At 44.5% G+C, this 24,636-nt stretch overlaps 3 protein-coding genes across 7 annotated transcripts in view; 1 reads left to right on the top strand and 2 right to left on the bottom strand.

The window, feature by feature from the left end:
- plpp3 (phospholipid phosphatase 3) overlaps positions 1-2,339 on the bottom strand; it is a 31,931-nt gene extending 29,592 nt beyond the window's left edge. For both annotated transcript variants that reach the window (XM_035648545.2, XM_035648543.2), the window contains exon 1: positions 595-2,339. In XM_035648545.2, coding sequence (XP_035504438.1) covers positions 595-733 — 139 coding nt within the window. In that variant the 5' untranslated portion in view covers positions 734-2,339. The remainder of the gene's footprint in view (positions 1-594) is intronic.
- On the top strand, positions 2,294-13,149 carry prkaa2 (protein kinase, AMP-activated, alpha 2 catalytic subunit). 3 transcript variants are annotated; one of them, XM_035648540.2, is made up of 10 exons: positions 2,294-2,485; positions 3,469-3,610; positions 4,702-4,795; positions 5,310-5,454; positions 6,364-6,451; positions 6,794-7,018; positions 7,152-7,314; positions 7,656-7,994; positions 8,085-8,211; positions 9,139-13,149. In XM_035648540.2, the coding sequence occupies exons 1-10, from the start codon at positions 2,386-2,388 to the stop codon at positions 9,387-9,389; spliced, it is 1,674 nt and encodes a 557-aa protein (XP_035504433.1). In that variant the 5' UTR covers positions 2,294-2,385; the 3' UTR covers positions 9,390-13,149. The 3 variants fall into 3 exon arrangements, with proteins under 3 accessions (XP_035504433.1, XP_035504434.1, XP_035504435.1); XM_035648541.2 differs by having other exon boundaries at positions 2,312-2,421; XM_035648542.2 differs by lacking the exon at positions 2,294-2,485 and adding an exon at positions 2,535-3,135.
- An 83-nt stretch (positions 13,150-13,232) lies between these two features.
- LOC118318670 (proline-rich protein 36) lies at positions 13,233-23,141 on the bottom strand. Of its 2 annotated transcripts, XM_035648525.2 has the most exons (20): positions 22,906-23,141; positions 21,380-22,497; positions 21,098-21,267; positions 19,948-20,145; positions 19,610-19,865; positions 19,394-19,524; positions 18,953-18,981; positions 18,781-18,815; positions 18,441-18,609; positions 17,833-17,992; positions 17,601-17,730; positions 17,449-17,483; positions 17,279-17,363; positions 17,107-17,141; positions 15,726-15,795; positions 15,554-15,625; positions 15,391-15,410; positions 15,151-15,196; positions 14,708-14,820; positions 13,233-14,625 (listed from the first exon to the last, which is right to left on the bottom strand). In XM_035648525.2, the coding sequence occupies exons 1-19, from the start codon at positions 22,912-22,914 to the stop codon at positions 14,724-14,726; spliced, it is 2,865 nt and encodes a 954-aa protein (XP_035504418.2). In that variant the 5' UTR covers positions 22,915-23,141; the 3' UTR covers positions 13,233-14,625; positions 14,708-14,723. The 2 variants fall into 2 exon arrangements, with proteins under 2 accessions (XP_035504418.2, XP_035504419.2); XM_035648526.2 differs by lacking the exon at positions 19,948-20,145.
- Between the last annotated feature and the right edge of the window lie 1,495 nt (positions 23,142-24,636).

Genomic DNA, 24,636 nt, shown 5'->3' with positions numbered 1-24,636 from the left:
GCACCTCTGGAGGTTTGGGGTCAGGTGAACAGGGGTTTAGGGGGCACAGGAGGTTGTCACGGGCTATTTACAGGGCAGTAAAATGTGCAGGTAACAACACTTCAAAACATTATTGCTCCAGGCACAAACATCAACTGATAAGCCCCAATGATGCTCCGTGATCAATATATTATGTGATGACCCAAATGAGGAAAAAAAAACATACACGTCAGTCAATTAACAAAACGTCAGCATTGGTGATGGAGCCTACAGCTTCATTATAGCATATATTGTTTCATTGTGGGATCACATGGTATACAATCGGTGTACTATATGGAAGCCTGAAATAGTGTGTGTGGCGAGTGTGTTATGATCCGTGCTTGTGATGTTGTGGATAATAAGGACATGCTGCAGGTTAAAATAAGTAGTGCTTACAGGTAGGTCGTTGTACTGTTTCAACGATAAGGCTTTTATTACCTACAATTACAAATAATCCGTTTATTCAAAGTGTCTGACCATTTGCATGAAGTCCGCATCAGCTGATGTGATGTAAATAAACAGATCAAAATATAAAATAAAAAAGCCTACATAGACTAAACTTATTCATAGACTTACCAAGTAGAAGACAGAAGACGTCGAGTGCGATTAACACTTTCTTCTTACTGTTGTCAACACCGTTGTTGTTATTTAACGTAGAGGCTCCTCCGTTCCTTGTCTCTTGTGCCATAGCTTTCTCATACATGTACTTTTGCATTTGAGAACTCCCCGTTTCAGCTCGAAATGCCACACCACGCGGTGCGTGGAGGAACTCTGACAGGCTCTCAAGTCCTTTACAGAAATGTCATGCAACTGGAAACAAACTTCCCCACTCGGAGGTCTCCAAAAAGTTGCAGATGCGCTGCGGTCTCGTTGTCTCGTAGTTCAGTTGTGAGGAAAATGTCAAGAAATGTATCAATGAAGACAACGTGGTGAACGGACCCGCGCCACGGACTCAAGGAGGAAAAGTCGCTCGCACTCGAAATGAATGGAAAGCCCGCTCCCCTTTATCGATCTCGGTTCAAAGACTTGGAGTGAGTTGCGCTGCGCACCGAGAGCCGCTCTTGTTATATCAATCCTTCTTCTCCTCCTCCCCCTGCTCTCTTCAACTTCCCCCAGCAGCTTGAAAGGCTCAGCCCTCTTCTCAAACCTAGCAGTGGGTGACCAACTACATCCCAGCATGGAAACTTTCTCAGACTGGGACGAGTAGGGGGGACATGGCAGCGCGGAGTATACTGCGCCCCCAGTGGTTGCGCACGACACGACAGGCGCACTGGAGTGACGGCGATGCTGAGGGATTATCACATATGTGGTGGGGTTTTCTCCCTCTCTTTTTGAATCCTGAACACAATTAAATCAATTAGCTCAAAATATCCAGGAAATGTGTAAAAGTAAACGCTTTATGCATTTCGGTATAAATATTCCTGAAGAAATATGTTTGAAATAAATGAAATGATCCATTACATGCTATATTGTACTTATGATTATATATAAAGGTCTACTCTACCTGGTCCTAAACAATATGTTGACGTTTATAATTCATCATACTATTAAGATATCTTGATGGTAATGTGATGAACGTTGGAAAGCACGTGGACAAACATTTTCATCTAATTTAAAGTTTGCATTTCAAAAACAGTAATAATTTTGCAGTAGAAAAGTTTAAGCACAAGCTCCTCAAACATTTTCCAATTCCTAAACAAAAGACAGGAGCAGGACGGCGTCCAAGAGTCCTGCTGCTTACAAGAACGTTAAACTTACACTGCCATCTAGTGGCTACATGTGAACAACTCACCTCCATTTTGTTCGACGCAGGTCGTTTCCATTGATTTCACCAATAAGATCCAAATTATTTAAATAAATAGAAACTCAGCCATACACATCCTGTTAAAATTTCATCCACCATTTTCCAAATAAGAGCTGCTACCTTAAGGAGCAGTCTTACATGACCTATAGACCTATTCTTCTTATTAGTTTTATTATTTTCTTATGCTTATTCTTATTCGTATTCTTCTTATTCTTCTTCTTATTGTTATTAGGGCCTGAGACACTGACAAGCATTGACAGACGAGGACATATTATTCATATAAATATTATTATGATTATTGTAATTGTTATGTCTTTGGTGGTACGTTATTTGACAAGTTGACAAGTTTACAAGCCATTTGGCCTTCAGAAAAAAAATATCTACGTTTTTACAAATATTCACCTTTCACCTGATCGTATGCATTTAACACCGTCCGGTCCCTGGCGGCGCTTCTCCCCTTCCCAACAGCAGAGACGAGCGACGTGCCCCGCCCCTCCGTGCGCCCCACAAGTAGGCAGCACACGCACCTCGCCGCGCGAGCCCAGCCGTCGGTAACGGAGAAGATGGCAGAGCGGCAGCAACAGAAACACGAAGGCAGGGTAAAGATCGGCCATTACATCCTCGGCGACACGCTCGGAGTGGGGACGTTCGGGAAAGTGAAGAGTTAAGTGATGTTATCGAGTCGTGCCGAGCTGCATGTGAACGTTTGTGCGTTTCACTCGGAGTAAGACCAAGTGCCCCCCGCCCCGACCCCCGCCCCCCGCGGACTGTGCTGAACTTCCCGGCGGCCGGTGAGCAGTCTGCGTAGCTGCGCGAGCTAACGCTAGCGACAGGAGGGATTTGAAGCGTACATGTGTTCTGTGAATGCGGCCGCTTGAAAGTCAAATTCTTTTCGCAGGAGCGCGCGTCTACTGTCATCAGCTCCGCCAGGTGTAGTCACCTGGAGGCAGACACCGCAGCGGCCTTATCTTTACACGTGACGTCGTGGAGGGGTCGTGTTGTTTCTTTGCCCCTCTCAGCAGTCCGCCGTGAGAGCGCAACGTTTCACCTGACACGGTGTTTCTAAAGACGCTGTAGCTAGTCGGGTAGGTTCTCTGGTGGCTAACCGGGGGTTCGCCTGGTGAGTGTCCGTCGGTGAAGTCCTGTCGCCAGAGAAGCATACGACGGCCGTTGTCCCGGACGCGGTGATCTTGAATAGTTTTCAGCCACTCTGCGTGACCTTGTGAGCTCTAACTCCACCTCGCTCACCCCGCCCGTGTCCTGCGCGGGGAGGTTAGCCCACCTGAAACCATGGCTGGGTTTGTAAAACGAGCGTACGTTTGTTGTTGTTGTTGTTTTTTATGAGGGAAATCATGTTATTGAATAATAAAAAAAAAAATGTCATAACATTTGTGTGTAAGTTGCATTAGCTGTGAGTAGGAATAATGACACTGGTATATAGTTGCAATAGTTGCAAAAAACGTAATTAAAACACAATTCATTCACTGGTATGTTCAAGCCTACAATGGGTCTACAAATCAAAGCGTGACACTTTAGTACATCTCTCAGACTCACTGCTGCCTTGGGTCTAACTGCCTAAGCGTGTTTGTTTTTGTTATCATCTGTGTTCTGTATCTGCTTCATATCTTGTTTCCCCCCGTGTTTAGTCGGAGAGCACCAGTTGACGGGCCACAAAGTGGCTGTGAAGATCCTGAACAGACAGAAGATCCGCAGCCTCGATGTCGTGGGGAAGATCAAACGCGAGATCCAGAATCTCAAGCTGTTCCGACACCCACACATCATCAAGCTGTACGTGCAGAGAGACGACGCATCTCTCTGTCAGAGTTATGATTCTCATGTACTGACAGACTAGGGAGATAACGGAGATCTGTTTATTTAGTGGCTGTTGTGTCGTGGGCCTTTTGCTGTGTCATGCTGCCTCTGTGTTGTGGCCTGCTTTTCTTGTTCCTGTTTGTTTACTACAGCTGCACTGTACTGAGCATGCCCATTGGAGTCCCAGGAGGCAGAGCACACAAACATACCAAAACACACAGGCTTTAAAGTAGATAAAGAAATCTTTTATGGTCAGTACACATCTCCAGTTAGGATGGTGCATGGTTAAATCCTTGTGCAAATCCAGATGCCTTGGCTTCTTTTGTTTTTTGCTTCTACCGTGTCTTCCTTTTCTCTCTGTCCTTCTGTCTCCCTGGCCTTTCTCCTTGTCAGTTCATGTCTCTCCTCTCAACAATCTCTGTGTTATTTTTAGTTCAGGGTGAGGGTTAGTCCACCCTCACACGGTAAGCTATGGCAGATATGTCAGCTCTCAGGTCATGAGCTGGAGCGCTGTGGACCACTTTGCCACAGACGTATACATACATAAACGCAAACGCACACATATTATACTGCTACACACACTCTGCTCAGAGAGCCTCAGGTAGAAAGTCAGAAAAGCTGGCTTGTAAAATCATTAGTTAAACCAAATGTGCTAAACACTTCCCACAGGTGTTGTCACTGTTTCGATTTCGGAGAAAGTATATGTATATATATAAGACCTGGTGATTGATTTGGGTTTATGTCTGCCCCGGATGCAGCCATGTTGTGCGTCACCGGGCTAGAGGAATGAAGTAGATTGTGATGAAGACTCAAGTCTCCCACGAGCAACCATTCATGAGATGAGCCTGCATTTTTATAAACATGAGCTTTGTAATAGTATTGCCAGCACAGCTTAGCCTCACCTCTCTGTTTATATGTTTCTGTGCTTTTATGCAGTGTTTGTTTTGAAGTAAATTTAGGTTCAGAGATTTACAGATTGACATTTGTGTTGTTATGGTGTTTTTGGTTAATACATTCAATATTTGTAATGAATGTACAGTGAGTCAGCACAAATGTTTGTGTTTCAGGTACCAGGTGATAAGTACACCCACAGATTTCTTCATGGTTATGGAGTATGTGTCTGGAGGTGAGCTGTTTGACTACATCTGCAAACATGGACGGGTAAGATATTTCATTATTGTGTGATATTGAGTCCCCATCAACATTCAGGCTTGTATCCAACCTTTTCAAAACTTTCTTACTTTCAGAAATACTCAACGTTTTCCGCGAACGTTCTAGTAATTACATATTACCCTTTCCCACTTTTCCTACTCTGCCTACTCCTTCAAATTCAAGCCAGCAATCCAGTTTATCGTCAGCCTTTCCGCAACCAGCATCAACATTCATTCCTTTTCGGGTTATTATTAGTAGTCTAATAATCCTACCTGAACTTTATCTGGGCGCTGATCCATTGAAACTTAATGACCAACAGTGAACATCATAGATTTGTTCTGAACAGCACAGCACATGACTTAATTATCCACCGTTCTTCCCACATCTGTGCCAAAGGCTTGGTTCTGCATGATTTTTTTCTGTAACGCTGTGTCTCACATATACATAGTTACACATATTTTTATCAAAGAAATACCCAGTGAAGTTGTAATCCAGTCATGTCTGTTCATATTCCATCTTTCAGGTGGAAGACTCAGAAGCTCGCCGACTTTTCCAGCAGATCATCTCGGCTGTAGACTACTGCCACCGGCACATGGTGGTCCACAGAGACCTCAAACCTGAGAATGTCCTGCTGGACGCCAGCAAGAACGCCAAGATTGCGGACTTTGGTAGGATTCCCAACACACACACACACACACACACACACACACACACACACACACTCATAGCTGGAGGGAGGAACAAAAATTAATAAGAGAGAAAGTGTAATAGAACATGAATTAATATGTTCAAGGGGGAATAAGAAACATACAGAGGCAGAGTTTGTGAGAGAGATAATTGGAATAAACCAAGTTAATTGGAGTCTGATTAGAGCCAAGTGACTCATCATAATTATACACTTATTCATACTTAAGTGTGAAATCACCATCAAGCACCTGCTAACCTCATTTCTAAATGGGAATGAATCTCTTTCTTTTCAGTTGGTTTCCGCATAATTGTGTTAGCTGATTGGTTGGGAGACTGTGCCTCCGCATGAAAGTGAGAAATATTTTCAAAAACACACAGGAGGGTCCTTGTAGCCAGCAGGGTGTGGGTTTGGGGTGGAGAGAAGTCCCCTAGCAACGGCCAGGTCTCATATCAAGTCTGGCAGGAAGCCTCGAGGCCCAGTGTCATCTGATAGGGAAGGAATCGTTGGGGTGCGGCAGGAGAAGTGTTTTGGCTGAGACACACTGGTGAGCGGAGAGAGAGGGAGTGTTAAGGGAACAGGGATAAAATATAAAGAGAAGGTCAGCACATCACAGAGCGTCTGGTGTGCAGCGTTTGGCCAAGGCCCTGGCAGGCTCATCCAATTAGACGAGCTTTGTGTTCAGAGCTTAGAGTCTTGGCGTGTAAAGGAGGATAAAGATATCATATAACTCTTACCCTCCCTGTGTTGGGCTGCGCTCAGTTTAACCCGTGTGTTTATCAAAGGATCAATAGCAATAATATGCTCGAGGATTGTTTCCTCAGAAGTGCGTCGCTGTCAGAGTAAAGACCGGGAGATGTTAACGTGTGCTTCTCTTTTGATCGGCCAACAGGTCTGTCAAACATGATGTCAGATGGGGAGTTTTTACGGACAAGTTGTGGATCACCCAACTATGCTGCTCCAGAGGTCATCTCAGGAAGGTGAGTGTGAGTGTGTGTGGGTGTGTGTGGTTGTGTTTCTGAGTAACACTTTTAGCACCTGCTATTAAGCGTTTATGAGTATATAAACAAAAACTGTGTTTAAATGTGTTCAGAACTTCTGAAGATGGGTTTAATGAATACAGTTTTTTGTGTTATGATGCTTTCATAGTAATTCTAGTTGTTGCCAAATACATGATTAGACACCTAGGGCCAGGAAAGTGGCTTTATATCTGCTTACAATTATATCATTTTGTATTATAAACAAAGTCCTAAATAACCAAGGTTAAAAACAAACCTGTAAGAGTTACATATTGTGAGTTGGTCTTTTTCCCTCTCTGTCAGACTCTACGCAGGCCCAGAGGTGGACATCTGGAGCTCTGGCGTGATCCTGTACGCGCTGCTGTGCGGCACTCTGCCCTTTGATGACGAGCACGTACCCACGCTGTTCAAGAAGATCAGAGGAGGCGTCTTCTACATGCCAGAGTACCTGACCCGCTCCGTGGCTTCGCTGCTGATGCTCATGCTACAGGTTGACCCCCTGAAGAGAGCCACCATCAAAGACATCAGGTACTCACAATACACACACACACACACACACACTGGGTCATCTTGAAATTAATAAAATCAACAATAGGTTTAAGCATGATACCTGAAGGCAGTGTTGTTTGACCAATCGTCCACTGATCCTGTCCTCTGTCAGGGAGCATGAGTGGTTTAAGCAGGACCTGCCAGGCTACCTGTTTCCGGAAGACCCTTCATATGACGCCACTGTCCTGGATGAGGAGGCCGTCAGAGAAGTGTGTGAGAAGTTCGAATGCACTGAGTCTGAGGTCATGTCCAGCCTTTACAGTGGAGACCCACAGGTACACTAATGAAGTCACATTCATAATCTTAATCTTTGACTTTTTAAGCTGAGTCAAATAATACCACAAATAAACTTAAAACTATGATAATTTCTTTTCAGCATAGTAGAAAAAGCTTCAGGGCCGATATGGAGAGTGTGGATAGAAATAATGAGAAAGATCTAAACTCAATAAATTTCAATTCAGTTTTTTTTTTGGTGTTGTATACGGGCACAACAATATGGTTTTAAAACAGACTTGACGAATCCTAAACATATCTATAAGAAATTACCTAAAATAGAGTTTTCTTAAGTTACTGCTGACCTTGATCTGGCAGTGAATTATCTTTTCTGTCCATCCAGGATCAGCTCGCCGTGGCCTATCACCTTATCATAGACAACCGGCGCATCATGACCCAGGCCAGCGAGTTCTACTTGGCCTCCAGTCCTCCCCAGGGCTCCTTCATAGAAGAGGGCATGCCGCTGCCCCCCGGAGTCAAACCCCACCCGGAGAGGATGCCTCCCCTGCTGGCTGACAGCCCCAAGTCTCGTTGTCCTCTGGATGCTCTCAACACCACCCGGCCCAAACCTCTGGCGGTTAAGAAGGCCAAGTGGCACCTCGGTATCAGAAGTCAAAGTCGACCCTACGATATCATGGCTGAAGTGTACAGGGCAATGAGACAACTCAACTTTGACTGGAAGGTAAAAGGATTTGTCACATACTTGCATATACAGTAGAGTACACACATATTTCTCCATACAAACTAGATCCTCTGTTATTGTGTGTTGTAGGTGGTGAACCCGTACCATCTCCGAGTGCGGAGGAAGAATCCAGTGACGGGCAACCTGGTGAAAATGAGCCTGCAGCTCTACCAGGTGGACAGCAGATCCTACCTCCTCGACTTCAAGAGCATAGATGGTCAGTGATCAACAGAATTATCATAAAATACAAAATCACCTGGGTTTTGATGCAATCCGAATATAGAATCGATACCTGAAATGGACATTCGATTAAACAATAAAACTTTATTGTAAGGATTGGTTTAAAACCAAAGATGATATGTCTCAAAAGATACACTAGTAGTATGTGGAGTGACGAGTCTCTGCCACGTTGCCTCCCTCTGGTGAAACACTTGGGGGTAGAACTCACCAGTATAATGGAGTTAGCAGAATTTGGAGCCCGGCTGCATCATCAGCAGGTACAGTATCTCAGAGTCACAGTGTTTCGTCCTGTAGCAGCCTGAACAATTTGTCTGAGTGGACAGCAACCACCATGTGTCTTCACCAGCAGAGGGGTTCCAGCTGCAGCTTCTTGCAGGCCATAGCCATCTTGAGCATAGAAACTTTCCACCCATGGTTGGGTGAGAGGAGTTGCATTTTGAGAAAATAGCACTTTGATGTTGGAGGAAATCCTCTGCAACCAACCAACCTTTGGGAATAATGTTGATTGCATCGCTTTGGTTTGGGCTTTGTCCATCATGCTCTGGCACTTCTCTCCTGACAAAGTGGAACATTTGAAGAGATTAGCATTTAGCTCAAAACATTGCAGTCTCACAGAGCTACTAGCATGGCTATAGAGTGTATTAAAGTTTCATTTAAAATGTTTAAATTTCTATGAACATTAAAGTAACTTTGACACTGTTTTTGTTTGTTAATCAACAATTAATTGTATAGATTTTGTTTTTTAAAACTACATTTATTTCATAATCATAAAGTAAAATCCTAAGTAAAACACATAATCAAAATTCCTTCTATGTTCCTTAAGTGTATGTATAAACTTAATTAAACCTTCACTTCATCTGCTCCTCTGTTGAATGCTGACACTGTTTTCCTCCACCATGCCCAGATGACATCATGGAGGCGGTGGGCTTTAAGTCGGGTTCGTCCACTCCCCAGCGGTCGGGCTCCACGGCCGGTCTCCACAGACCCAGACTGAGCATCGACTCTGCGAGCCCCGCCATCGACCTTCCCCAGCTCAGCTCCTCCCTCCCAGGATCACTGTCCGGCAGCTCCCCTCTGCTCACCCCACGCCAGGGATCTCACACCATGGACTTCTTCGAGATGTGTGCCAGTCTGATCACCACACTCGCACGCTGAGGCCCGACCACTCGTCACCTTGCTGTAATCTGGATGTCAGTGGGGTTTTTAAGCCATTTCTGGATGTAGGGAGTGTCGGATGTGTGCAAGGACTTCCTCCTTCTGTCTCCTCTTCATCTCTGTTCCACTTGTGTGGGACTGTAAGGGTGAAAAGCGATGGGATGTGGTGTTCCACTCAGATGAAGGAGAGAGAAGGAGGCCTTTGGCAGACGAATCACCTTTTTTTTTTTTTCTTGTCTTGACACAGTCCTTGGGTTCAGAGTCTTGGTGTATAAACACCGGGCCTCAGCTGATCCGAGGACTGGAATCTGTGAACGAGCGGAGGCCAGTAAAGTGAGAGGTGAGAGGTCACAGTTCACAGCCGTATTGGGACATCATGTTCACTGTCACGCCTCCCACAAAACACCCTCAATCTATTAACAGCTGTTAAACCACGAGTTTGCTCTAGAAACTTATCGAAGGTCAGTTTTGCTTTTAATGAGGACACTGGTTGTTACAACTGTGTCTGCAGGAACGTTTATATTATATGGTTTGTAAAGAAACAGCTTTTGTTAGCCATGTATATTATATTAATATTTCATCATATTACGTAGCTGAAAATGTTGACAGAGGCATACCAAAAATTACACTTTATACATCAGAAAAAATAATATTATTATTTAGATATAAGAACCATATTTATTTTTTAGAGATTGTTTTTTAGCCACTGTAGTAATATTGTTTAAGCGCCGCATCGACAGAGTTTAATCCTGATTTTGAGATGATTGTAGGTGATCAATGAACCTAGCGAGAGAGCAGGATGGTAGAAGGACAATATGTGACATAGCACTGACTGTGTGCAGCATTTGGTGCTGAAGACAGACACACACTATCTCACATGAGTTTTCACAAATATGTTATATTTGTTTTATATTTTATTTTTGAATAGCGATGTACTATCTCAGTGTGTTTCATAGATACATACTGTATCACTGCTGTTCTTTTCCACAAGATTATTACGTGCATTGGATGTCTTCTTTACAGAAATTGAGACTAGTTAAGTGGCCGTACTGTATATGAAAAAGTAATGCGGTGATGATAATAGAGCGGGAGGGAAAGAGTAAGATGATGAACCCATGTGAAGTGGTGTGTGTCTGCCGCGGGACAGTATGAGCCACACAAACCTCTCTCCAGTTGCCTTAAAGAATGCAACACACTGATTCTGTGCATATGTACCTGTATGCGGAGTGTGTGCATTAGCCAGTGTGTGTGTGTGTGTATTTGTGTGTAATCAGATGGGTGGTGTGTGTCACACGTTAGCCATGTTTTCTTTGTGACCTGGTGTGTTAGGTGGAACTTTGCAGTGGTGTATGAGATCAGTGGAGTTGTTGTAAAGTGTGAATGAGGGAACAAAGAGACAAGGAACAAAACACGCTGCCGTCGTACTGTAGCTGTCGGAGCTGTGTTCTGTGTGTGAGTATCTTATGTTCAGCTGTTGTCGTCCTGTCAGTCTGCACTTACACACTCATTCGCTGAGGCCAGCAGTTCGCAAATTTGTGTCACACACTTTGTGTTGATGCACAAACTTTACTGTACCTGTTGTCTGTGGTTCCTAAATGTCACGGTGTGATTACTTTTATAAATGTTCTTCATTGTCCTGTCAGTCATACCAGAGTAGCATAGCACTTGTGTGTTGCTGTTGTCACTGGATATTTTTTCTAAATCTTTCTCTGACTTAATGTTAAGTGGAAGCTAGCACTGCTCACACCTACCCATCTTCTGTCGATTCTAAAGTTTTTATAAAATGACCACATGGAAAGGCCTGTTTCTTATGGGTGGCGTGTTAGCAGCGCCAACTCATAAAATCTGTATGTGGGCTGAAACTGGGGCCACATCTTTGCAGATGTAATATGCAAAACAAAGCTGTTACCTCCTCCCATATCATGTGCCGTGCTAAAAACCCAAACCACATCGATGAGACAGAAGTAGTCCCTCTCTTAGATACAAGCTCATCCTTTTGTTTTGGCTGTTTTTTTTGTTTGTTTTTTGCATGATGATGTGAATCTCCAGTTTTTTCTTCATGTCTGTCTTTTTTCAGTTAGTTTATTTTAAGCTTTCATCTCTCCGTCACTGTCCTGGCCCTACAGGGGAGGGGCGAGGGGCTGAGGAGCTCAGCACCACTTCTAGTGTCACTGTCGAAGCCCCACAGCTGTGTGGAAGAACACAGCTTTGCCCACACGATAAAACCATAAAGTGCCATTTTGTGGCACAGAAAAAAGCAAAGATACCACATGATAAGAAACTGTGGAATATGTTGTTCTAACATCAAATAATATTATATATGGTCCTATCGCACAGCTCTGGTGGGTCTGCTCTCTTGATAGAGAGTTCTGGACTGTTTGCTTTCTTGTCAGTATACCAGAGGATGGGGACTATAATCTAATCTACTTTAGACTGGTGTCTATGAAAGGACATGTAATAGTGTAAATGAGACATTAGGAAATATATAACATGAATCAGTACAATACTTTATTGAAATTAAGTAATATATGTTGAAAGAATTTAACACCGTGCTTCACCTCAGCTAACTTTTATGAAATGTTTTTGATTTTTTGGGCCTGGGAGTATGTGATTGGCTATGGGGCAAGGAGGCAGGCGCCAGGAAGAAAAACTATTACACATAGAAATGGCATTTCATAACAATGGGTGGCGGTTACATTTTTTCATTATTTCACAATTTATTGGTTCATGTATAGTTGTTGTGTATTCATTCATGGTTATTTATTTCACGGTTTGTTTATTATTTTATGTCGCTCAAGTTGAATTTAGGCCCTGTGATAGGCTGGCGACCTGTCCAGGGTGTACCCCGCCTCTCGCCCAATGTTAGCTGGGATTGGCTCCAGCGACCCCCCGCGACCCTTAAATGGATAAAGCGGTAGACGATGAATGAATGAAGTTGAATTTAGCCACACAACAGTCAACAGCTTTTGATTTTTGCCTTATGAGAGCATCATGAAGGTTTTCGGTTGAAACAGTGAAACTGCTGAGGCCTGTCATGACACATCCTCTGGTTCTGTGTGGGACGGCCCTCTCTGTCTGGGACAGTGTGTATACACTGCTGAGTACACTTTGATGTCAGAAGGGGAAAACTCTGCCCCCTGCTGCAACATACATGCAACTACATGCACACACTCATTTGTAAACACTAATCTGTGTTCCTCTGTCAGTCCTCTCTACACTTTACTATTGCTGTCTTCTGTGTGGTGCGCTCCTTTGGTCACATCAGGATCATTATGCATTCATTTCTGATACTGCTGCTCATGACAACAACACAAAATACTGTCGAGGTTGAGGTCCAGCTATTTTAAAAACTCCTCTGATATAACCAGTATTTACTGTCAGCGGAAAACGTACTGTAGTACCAAAACATTACAACTGTATGCAACTATCAGTGGCACGTTCGTCATGTAATCTCTAATCTGTTTAGAGCTGGAAACAGAAATGCCACAGCGCCTGATCAAATACACACCGTCTGTGTCGTACCAAAGTGAGTATGTTCCTCAGCCAAGCTCTGCTCTGTCCATCTGTGGTGGGGTTGTTATGATTACTGTAACTTTAAATACCCCTGTGTGTGTGTGTGTGTGTGTGTGTGTGTGTGCGTGCGTGCGTCCCTGTCTGTTTGGGGTTTGGATTTTTCTTGTTATGCACTGCATGATGTGGCTGTTATGATTTGCACTTTAATGAGTATTTATTGAAAAACAATAAACAAACATAAAATGGAGGAAACTATTTGTCTTGGAAGTTTTGCCAGTTTGGGAATTACACACACACACACACACACACACACACACACACACACACACACACACACACACACACACACACACACACACACACACACACACACACACACACACACACACACACACTATTATTATTATTATTTTTCATTTCAAACAGATGTCAACAACAATATTTTACATGAACATGGCCTCAGGTGATCATCGCCACTTTGCTTTTGCCTCTTTCTGTAATACTTATTATTCAATCACTTGAGGGAAAGTCCCCAAAAAAGTAGGAGGCAAATAAAAGAGCCACCTGCCCGACATCGGCTCCATAAAATGAAAAAAAAATAAAGTTACACCTGACGTTTCCCACCAGAAGGTGCGTCTATGACCGGATCATAGCAACTGCAGCCGCAATCCTTTAGTTGTATATTCCAGATTACACTCCATATTGTTTATTGTAAACCATTGACAATAATCTTTATATTGACCTGATATGCTGAAGCATGTAAATGTAAGGGTAGTTACATAAACACTTCCATACTCCAAAAATAATGAGTAAATAAAATTAATAAGTAAAAAAAAAACGTGCATGTACAAAAAAAGCACACTAATATGAACACAAACTAAATGATGAACATGGTCTTAGAAACAGTGTTGATCGGCGTCCTATAGATGCACATGAAGGAAAGGACAGTGTGGAATTAATCACATCACATGTGGGGTTAAATTACTGCTGATGACCAAACCTAACAATCTATCAAATCTTTGTAAGTTTATTAGCAACAAGACTAATAACTCCTTTGCACCCAACACTGTAAACTGGTAATATGTGTATAGGATACTAATTTCATTCAAGCCTTAATATTGCTAAGAGCAGTATTCAGACAATGATAACTTGAGCTCCAAAGTTAAAATGTGGATAATTATTTGATCCATTAATAAAAAGAGACCTCTTTTTTCTCAAGATTGTTTTGTGTCATGAAAGATACACTAGTCTGAGAAAAATCCACTTTTGCCATTGTCCTGCCATCGTTCCACACTGAATTGTTTTGTATTTCTTGTATTTGCATATGAAATGTCTTTTTTTCTTTTTAATTTTCCCAATGAGAGCCTCCGGGGGCACAGGAGCCAGAAAAGTTTGTCTGCAACAGTTTGCAGGTCCTTCTTTAGGATCAGCAGTCCACCTCAGTCCTGAGAAGTCACACGAGCCGGACTGTCCCTCAGCGGATTCACACCGAGCGCCTCCGAGAACAGAAACATTTCCAGTTGCCGAGAGACCACTCGTCATTTTACGGCTCCTCTTGTAAATCATCATACTGATCCATAAATGTGCTCATCAGATACATAAAGTCATAGTCGAGAGGATGAAGTCACTGTCCCAGTGTTCAGTGACTGACACGGGTCACAGTGTGAAGAAAAACATCATAGACAAATCCTGTTTCTTCTGCCTGGCTGCGTTTCAATGTGCTCTGACAAACAGAAAATAAACATGTCAACACTTGAAACGCTGATGCTGATGGAAAGAGAAGAGTCCAGGTGACTCATCCTCACCTGGTTTTTCGGATGATTACTCCATGGTCATATCAGCATACAGGTCAGGAGGAGGTAAAATGAGCATTTCAGGAAGATCGAAATCGGTTTCCTCGGTTTCATTGACCTCAGACCTGTGGAAAACAGATTTGTAAATAACTATCAGCTCCTGTTCTCCTGTGTTCTGGTGTACAGTATGCGAGCAATGCCATGTTTGCTGCTGTGCCAACAGTGACAGAGTGTCAAAGATCATGACTGGAGATGACCAGCTCATTCTCCTGTTTAACTTCCTGGTTGGACAGGAGTGGATTCCCCTGTCTGTCTCTCTCTCTCTCTCTCTCTTTCAGACACAAAAAGACTAAAACAAAATCTGTCCATGCTCAACACCCCATGTCAGACTAAAAGGAAACATGTTTAGCATTTCTCTTTGTTTGTGTCGGTGTGTTTTACAGCTCTATACTCACACGTGATCCGTTTCTTCCTCCGCGAGCACAGGACCTGGAATGGAACCTGGAAGTGTTGTTTATGTTTTACAAACGGGATGATGCGGATCAATACTTTTTTCAGTGATTGAACTAAAGCTATTGTGAATTCACAACACATTTAAAATTGAATCACTGATTGATAATCACAGAACATAGTTTCACCAATTGAACATAGATTGTGTCTTTCTGTACACAGAGGGTTTTTCAGGTTTAACTTACTTGTCTCTGGTTCATTGTTACTATGGGAAAAACAAAAGGAAAGGCAAAAAATTAAAACCACATTTTCATGTCAATACATGTATGTGTGTGTGCGCGCGTGTGTGTGTGTGCGTGTGTGTGCGCGTGTGTACAACAGGTGCACATGTTGATGCATGACTCCTACCTGGAAGCTGGCTCCACAGGTTTGGGCGAATGGAAAAACGTTGCTAGCTTCTGAAGTGCTTCATGTCTTGCTCTGAAGAAAAAGACACATACACATGAACTGTATAGATACACTTTGCTTGTATGTGTGTGTTTGCATTCACAAAGTGTAAGAGAGAAACAGGTGAACTCACTGGACGTGGGGGCCGTCTGCACTGAGGTCACTTTGACTGTGCTGGTGGACTATGTTAAGATCTTTGTTTCCTAAGAAAATAAGACGGATAAAGACAAATGTAGAGCACTCTCTTAACACACACAGCTAGAGGATTAATTACACCACACTCATACCAGATACTCGCCGCTGACTTCAGCAACCCCGAGCCTGTCATTAGTCTGATAGTTAACATCTTCCTGTTTACACAACCATTCTCCTCAGCTGGAGAGTCACATGGTTGTGGTTCAGCTTTTCAACCATGCACACAGAGCTGGGAGGTCAGTTTCGTCCTCAAACAAAGTTTGGAAATGGAGAGTGTCATGAAGTCCGTAGCCTTTAACAGGTTGATTGCTGTGCCGTGATTTGTTGTGGGCGGAGGTCAATGAGAAGTGCCGCGTTGCCCAGGGGGTCAGTTAGTCGGCAGTGTGCAACTTCAGCAGTTGTGAGAAGTGACTCCTGTCTAATGATGTCACAAGTGGATTTGGCGTCTACTTGTGACATCAGAGAGAATATTCTTGCGAAGAGTCACTCTGAATCTGAAAGTGTATAGTGTCTGTGTGCTCAGATTCGACTGAGCAGTGGCTCTGTGAAGGAATGGGATCTTTGACATTAATTTTGGCGCTAGGGTTCTTCAAGTCTCTTTATATCCTCCACGAACTGCTGATCGTCTCAAGGACTGCGCCATTTCAGCCCAACAAATTACAATAACTAACCTCCAGCTGCTTTTAGAACATGTGCATGCGCCCGTCTCTTTCCCCTCGCTCAGTATAATTCGCCTCGTTGGAGCTCAGTCCTACGCTTGTGTATAGATTGGAGGGAAAACATCTTGTGACACGTAGGGACATTATTCTCTCGGTGCTTTGATCAGCAAGGCTGAGACAGTCCAATCCTTTTTTTCCAGTTCTGACCTATAGAAAGCAAGGACCAACTTTGTTGTCGACAATAATATTCCTAATGGGATGTTATTTTCAGAATAACCCAACAATAACCATTTTATTGACTCAAAGGCTCAGAATCACAGATGAGGAAAGTTTTCCACTGCGCCTCATCTGAAGGCAAACGCTGATCTATGGATGCTGCGGATACTTGAGACGAACCATCAAACTTATCTGGTGTAATAAATCAAGGTGTTTGTAGTATCTGTGGTTTGCTGTATCTGCTCAGCCTCATCATGGAGGGGATAAAGGAGGTAGATGACTTACTGACAACACAGGTGGAGTGACAGGTGATGAGCAGTGTGAATAGCCATCATGAGGTTTGCTTTTAGTTACCAAACTTGATTATCACATTTGATTATTGAACAAAGGTTTTTCATAAAGCCATAAAGTATTAAAACAGAAGTCTGGTTTGGGATTTCATACCAATGTCTGGCATGGACAGTGTCCTGGTGTGGCCCCTGCAGAGGAAAAGACATGGACAAGACATGATTTTGATCTCGAGGAGAGAAAAGATCAACGTTCACTTTAGATAGGTCTCTATCTGAAAAAAAACTGAACAATGCACTTGTCTGGATTCAGGCGGACGTCAACTTACGCTGGAGCAAACGGGTCTGCAGGTTGTTGGACAGGGGAGAGATTGTCATCCTCGTCACCGGTCCACTCTTCACTGTCATCTGTGACTGAACACGCCAACATCAACATCATACTGCTGCTGTGCCAGTTGAACACGTACTGTGAGCATTCATAAGAATATAGACTACTTACAACTTTCTGCAGATAATGGGTAGTGATTTGAAGCCCTGAGAAATGAGACAAGAGCCCATTTGTATAAACCAGCCTTTAAACGTAACAGTGTGATGAATAACTGAGAGGCGGCACGTGTCGGGTTTCTGTTGTTGTGCCGTCTGTACACTGACCTTCTCCCCGTGCTGGTGACCTGGCCCTCGGTAACATTGCTGCTGGTCTTGTGGGTGTTCGCTGCCCTTTTCCCCAGCTCCAACATCTCCTTGATGTCCAGCTCGACATGATCCACTGCAATATAGCCGTCTAGAAAACACCGTCGCAGAGTCACTGACGGGAGCCACACTCAAGGATCACTGGAAGTGCACAAGGCACTCTTCCCAACAAGAGATTTTTTTGAAAGCTCACAGTTGTTGCCGCTGTCCCTGGCCAGCCATTTCCCTTTGGGGCAGTTGGTTGTTCGGATGATGCTGATGACGTCGCCGCTCCCCACCAGCAGATCGTCCTTGCGTCCTTTTGTCGTCACGGTTACTGTTGCCTGGTACATGGCATCCTCCTGTCCTGTGATCTAGCACACACAGTTACAGGTAAGTGCCACACAGTCTCATGCACGGTGTGTTAACGCTCAGCTTCACCATGGGAACTAGAGGAGGGCGTGGTCGGCTCTCTGACAAGTGTATATGTGTCCTATCAGAGACAGATGTTGTGCAGCTGATAGGGTTTTTTTCCACATTATCAGGACCAAATGGATCATGAACAAATGCTCTTTTGTTACAATCTGGTAATAGCATATCGCAGAGGAAGTCCATAGATCTCCTGTCAGAAATATCACCAACAATGCAGCGAATGTTTACACAGATTCCATTTGAGGCTGCACTTGTTGCTCATCTTAACTCTTCCACTGGGAGGAATGAATCCAGACAGGTTTGAACGCCAGCGCATATACCCCACCCTCCCCCGCTGCTCGCTCGTGCACTTTTTATACCTCCCTTCGCTGTCAAGGTAATATCACTCACTTTGAATTTCTTCCTCATCTCGTTCTCCTTCTTTTCCCTCTCCTTCTGCTCCTTCTTCTCCCGTTCCTGTCTCTCCTTGAGCTCTTTCTTCTCCTTTTCCAAGCGCTGCTTCTCCTTCTTTTTCAGCTCTTTCTCATCTGGCCCCTCTGCGACCACTTTCTTGTCGCTCCTGCAAAAGAACAGAATGAGGGATATGATCGGGTTTGAAAGGGGGCTCCTCGCAGCATGTCTAAACGGCAAAGGAGATTATGGAGAAAAGAAAGGCAGACGGAACTCTCTCGTGTCTGTCAGCGTCGGTGGGATAACTGAGATGAAACTGGGTCAAAAGATAAGGCCTTACTTGCCGAACCTGCCCGTCTTGCTTTTCTCTTCATTCTGTAAATAACAACAAAGAGATGTGGTTTGACTCTTCTCAAACTAAATTGTCAGAATCTCAGATAACAGATAAGCAAATGCTTGTCAGAAGAAAAATACGATTTAGATCCTAAAAAAAGATAAAAAAAACCACTTACCGCTGCCTGAGCTGCCACCGCATACGGATCTGTGGCAAACACACGTTTAGGTTAAAGAGGTGCAGAATTGTTTAGACCGAGCTAAAATACAAGATAACAATGTTTTTGTCTCTGATGAGATGTGTGTGATATACACTTTCTCTACTTATAGTATCTATATACAGTTTATCTGAGATGGTAAAACTGAGATGTGCAAATTCAGCCCTTTATCATCATCCCAATAAACCCCTTAAATCACGACAGGATGCTAATACTTATTCAACTTACTCTTAAATGATTTATGAACTATTCAAGCAAATCCAACTTTAGAAATGCAGGCTTTAGTTTAAAGTGGCACTTCAGGCTCTAACATGCAGTGAAATACAGGGAACTTTCACATGAATATTTTCACTGGGCAACTTAGCGACATAAATGTTCTGATCACTCATGTGATGTCCTTACTCTTTGGCGGTCCTTTGCGTTTCTTGCCACCCTCAGACTTTCCTTTCTTTTTGGTGGCAGACGTCAGGACGTCCTCATAGTTGTTTTCTGTGCTCACAGAGATGCCGTTGGCAGCTTCTGCAGCTTCCAGCCTGGTTGGGGCCGAGGAGTGACAGTTCTCAGAGACGAGCAAGCATTTCAAAGTGAATCGACCTGGGTTAAATTCGCGTGTCTTACCCTGCCACTGCTTGTGGATCATCTTGGTATTCGTCTCCAAGTGCTGGCACTGCGTGGACCTCGGCTCCTGGAGCAGTAATCCCATTGCTGGAAAACTCTGGAAGGTTGTGTCCATCTACAGTATGTGGGCCAGTGTACTCCCCATTCCCCCACTCTGACACCGGCAGCTCTGGAGAATGGGCCGCTGAAGGCACATCGTCAAACTCTGGGACATCCGTGGTGTCCGTGTCTGAGAACTCCAGAGGAACGGCGATGTCTGCAAATGAGGACAAACGATATGAAACTAATGACTATGTTTGTTTCACAAAGTTGCAAGTGCAATGGCGTGGTGTTCACACCATCATCTTCCTCGGGAGGAGGGGGGATGAATTCACTCAGGTTGACATAGGGAGGTCTGGCGGGCTTCTCTGGAGCAGGACCCAGAGCCTCGGGGTGTGGGAGGACCATCCTCGGTGGAGGAGGGGGAACCACAAACCGCTCTGGGGGAGCAGCAGACCCCTCCTCAGAGATGCCCTCCAACACTGGAGAGGCTTGTCCTGCAAATAACCAATACATGACTCTAGGGGTTTGTCACTACCAGGTCCAATTGAAACTTTATGGACATCCTCATTCCAGCAGAAATACCTGGATTTGAACAGTGAAAACGGCAAAACACTTTTAGTTTTGGGAACACACGAAGAGAGCAAGCAGAGCGAAGAGTTTGATCTGTGAGGAAACCAAACCAGTCAAACGCACTGCGGATGTTGTTGTGACATAGCCCTGCAGAGCAGAGATTATGCAATTACAAGTGGAAAATCAGGACAACGCAAACAAAAAGGAACAGATGTCCTGCCCGGAAACCTTAACAACAGAGGATATTAGAGAATCTTTCAAAATTGTCCGTCTTGCAGTTTCACGAACGGACAACAAAGTGGTAAATGACACGAGTTGTTTAAAACTGACACATGCACACAACGACAACACCTGCACGCACGTTTGATAAACGGATCGACTTTGTGTAAATCGAGTCACTCTCAACACGAGAGCAGACTCACTGCGCGTTGAACAGACATGAAAGTGTTTGTCGCTGCAGCTCTGTGTCAGTGACAGACATGCTCCTGTCATTGCTGACATACTTGTGCATCGCTGCCCTGCCCACCGCTAAGTTGCTTCTGGCACAAGAGAGGAATGTCAGGACTGTGCTCATTGTGCATGCGTGCGTGCGTGCGTGCTTGCGTGTGTGCGTGTGTTTGTGCGTGTGTGTGTGTGTGTGTGTGTGCGTGTGTGTGTGTGTGTGTTTGTGCGTGTGTGTGCGTGTCCTTTAAAGCTGCTTCTCCTACCCAACTATTTGGCATACACCGTATTATACATACTAGATGTTTCCGTACAGATGAAGCCTCTCACTGACAAACGATGTATACACATACCTGACGTGCTGCTGATAGGATGTGTACCTGTGTTGTTCATATTTAGGTGGAGTAAACTCTACTGTGATGAGTTGAGACTTACTGTGATCAATCCCGTTAACTTGCTTTGCTTTCGGTCGTTGGGCCTTCCCCGCCCGGTCTTCATAATCAATGGGTGGGAGCTGTGGGAGAGAGTGGGTGGGGCTCTCAGGAGGGGGGAGCTCCTCAGGTGGAGGGGTGGTGGAGTAAGATGTGCTGTGGTTCGTCAGTGGGCTGAGGACAAACGAGACAAGTGAGATATGAGCCCTCAACAGCCTGCTGTGATCACAGCTTCACAAAATTCTGAAATAGTGCCCAACGCGTTCCTGAAGTTTGCGTTGTTTACCTGCCGATCTTCTTGCGTGCCTTCTCCAGAGCGTTGAAAATCCTCTGGTCAGCCGGGGATCGTTTTCCTGGGTTCATGTCCTCCGCTCTCACAAGGGCTGAGAGTGGTGAGATTGTACGGCCAGTTTTGGGAGACGCTAGGATGGAAGGAGGGTCTGTGACCGGAGGAGGCGTCTCCACTGCAGCTATATTTACAGCCTCTGTCGCAGCCTCCGCTGCAAGCACACGAGGAGCTGGAGCTGGAGCCGAGGTCGAGTGACTGGCTGCAGGGGTCAGGACAACACTGGGTGGAATATCAGGTCTGGAGAGGGACGTGGCAGGAGTTTCTATCTCCAGTGGGGTTTCACTGTCTAGAACTGCAGGAGCAGGGACATCAGGAATAACGGCAGGAACCTGGGTGAAGTCGGGAGAGGCAGGGATAATGAAGGGCGGGGCGGTTTCCATTGTTGTACTGGAGTCAGGTGAGGTTGGGAAGTTTGTCAATATGGCCTTTGGCGCGGAGATTTTAGGCTCTGGTGATCTGTCACCAAAGTCAGAAGTTACCGGGATGAGCGGAGCTGTTCCAGGAATATCTGAACTAGGGGTGTCTAAGATGGGATCAGTCGTGATATTCAATGAATCTCTTTTTAACGACTTCTTTAAATTAAGGAAACCCATCTTCTTTGATGCTGTGGCTTTAGGCGGAGGCGTGGCTGGTACCAGCTCTGCTGTGCTCACCTTCGGTGGTGCAGGGAGCTTCTTGTCCTTCTTCGGTTTCAGATATGATGAGTCACCATCAAGCCTCTCCTTGCTTCCTTTGGTCTTGTCTTTACCAAATTTCAGCTTCCCTTCTTTATTGTCATTCCCCTTGGAGGTAGCCTGGATCAGAGGATTTTTGCTCTCCTTCATCTCGTTCTTGAAGACCACTCTGGGGGCAAGGTTTGTTTTCCCATCCATGCTCTGGCTGATGGAGGTGAGCAGGGAGGGGCGTGCTCCTGCAGGGAGGTGATGAGTGGGGCTCTGAGGAAGAGGCTCTACCTTTGGCTTATCTGGGAGGGCTGGTCTGATCTTGTGCTGCGTTAGCAGGAGTTCTTCATCCTGGAACTTGGCCCGCAGAGCCTTAAAATCCAAAGAGTCCTCCTGGTGAAAGGATCACACGGTGCAATGTGTAAGGTACAATGGTATAAGGCCGAAACTTTATCTGGGATTGGGATCAGAAATGGTGTCACTAAAGAGGGCTGAAGACTCGCAGTAATTTAACAGCCTTCGGGGCGGAGAGCCAGTGTCTACGAATCGTTTTTTTCTTTTCTTTTCTCACAAAGTAGACCAACCTGAGGGTTTCAACACACAACACAGAAAGCTTCCATTTGTACATGAGCTGAACAGTTCAGAATCCCACGATGAATGCTTCAAATGAAGTGGTCTTCATTATGACACACAGCAGACTAACAGTGTTCATGTAAATCCAACATCAGATCTCACAACAACTGCAGTGTATTACAGCCCCACGCTAGCAGAAGGATTTGAAGTTATTATAGGCCGACGTACCTGATCCATTGCGCGCCGACACGACGTCCGCCTGTGTAGAGTAGAGTGAAGTCCGGCGAGTTTCGCCTTCAGCCAGTCATTCTGTGCGTGATGAAACTACACCATCAACAAAAACCTCTCCTCGGAGCATAACGACCGAGCTGCTGCGCGCTTTCTTCTCCTCTCGCCTCCACGGGAGTGTGCGCAACATGCGCGCCGGAGACGGTTCGAGTGGAGGAATGAGGTCGAGTAGGAAAACTCACACTCATCTTTAAAAAAAAAAAACAGTCGGTCTCGTCAAACGGGTCTGAGCGTTCAGCGCAACTCGGTGAGTGTGGATCCGTCAGGAATGTGGCCCGGCTGGCACCGCGCGCGCGCGCAAGGCGCTCAGTGCCCCGACACCCTGTGGCTGCGGGTTGGTTTTCTCACATCTGTTGACATGTCCTCTGTGGCTTTTTATACACAACGAGTTTGGAAAACGTATTTTTTTCGTATCGAGACGACCAAAAAAAAAAAAAAAAATGATGATATGATTAATTCCCTGCAGCTTAAACGAAATCTTCCTGCGTAAACATGAGGAAAAGGAAATAAAGAGGTCGGTCCACATTCCAGGTTTGTTACACAGACTACAAAAGTATTTAAGGTGGCATTTACAATACGACATGTATGGAAGTCATGGGACAGTTTTGAAGTCATCTGTCACGTTGTGTCTCAGGGACTAAGAGCAGCTCAGCTCCACCCACATACTGAGATGGCTGCTCATCATGGTGATTTACAGGCCTGTTTACAACTACATGCTTGGCAGACATGGCAGCCAGGATCGTAGCTATGAAAACATCACTGCACTATGCAATTACAAAAAAAGTCCAGTAAAATAGCATTTAAATTGGATTTGAGATGGAATTTATACTTTTCAAATTACAAAAAGACACACTTGTCTAGATTGGTTGTAAGCAGCAATGCTAATATGCACACATGGAGTTGACCAGAATTTAATTTGTGGCAAAACCAGTATTTAAAAAAGAAACATTAAGAATTAAACTGCAGCTCGTCTTTCCGAAAGCAATGCCAGTTATCCTGGACAGTCCAAAAACCTCACAGTTGACAGCCTTGCGGCAGTTTTCACAAAGGAAATATCCCCAAAGAAAACGGTTGACAGTGAGGTTTGTGGATTATTCAGTAACTGGTACAGTATTTTCAGAAACACACATCGCTGTCAAATGTATTTTTTTCAGTGCTTTCTGCACCATGGACAAAACAATTCCTTCACCTCCACAATGTTTGGGGTGACGGGGGAATCTTACAGACAAGAATCGTCTGCATGGCCGGATACTGCTACTGTATATGTAATGGAGAAAATGTTTGCTTGTAATTTAGATGGAATGGCCCCTAACATCAGCGGATTTAGTTTGCCCAGTATAGTATGGAATTACAAATGTGTTCCACTTGTTTTAATGTTCGTCTTTTTCCTGTAGGCAGGAGGGGTAAACCAAAGTGTGAGAAGGCTGAAGTTTCTTGTTTTGTAATCAGTCTCTAATAAAACAAATGACAGCTTGAATTAGATGCTGCAAGTGTAGCAGAATGTGACAGGTCATTAAAGACGTGTTAAATTACAACAAAATACTGTGGCACCTGCTTTACACTAACCAAAGACACACTGGGGGTCACCTCTGACAGGCACACACCATTAGGCTCACTCACTCACTCACTCACACACACATTACAACCACGACACATATATTGACACATTAG

Source organism: Scophthalmus maximus, chromosome 13 (assembly GCF_022379125.1).
Source record: "Scophthalmus maximus strain ysfricsl-2021 chromosome 13, ASM2237912v1, whole genome shotgun sequence".
NCBI lineage: Eukaryota > Metazoa > Chordata > Actinopteri > Pleuronectiformes > Scophthalmidae > Scophthalmus > Scophthalmus maximus.
The sequence above is the reverse complement of the archived record's forward strand: the minus strand, read 5'-3'. Positions and strand labels throughout refer to the sequence as shown.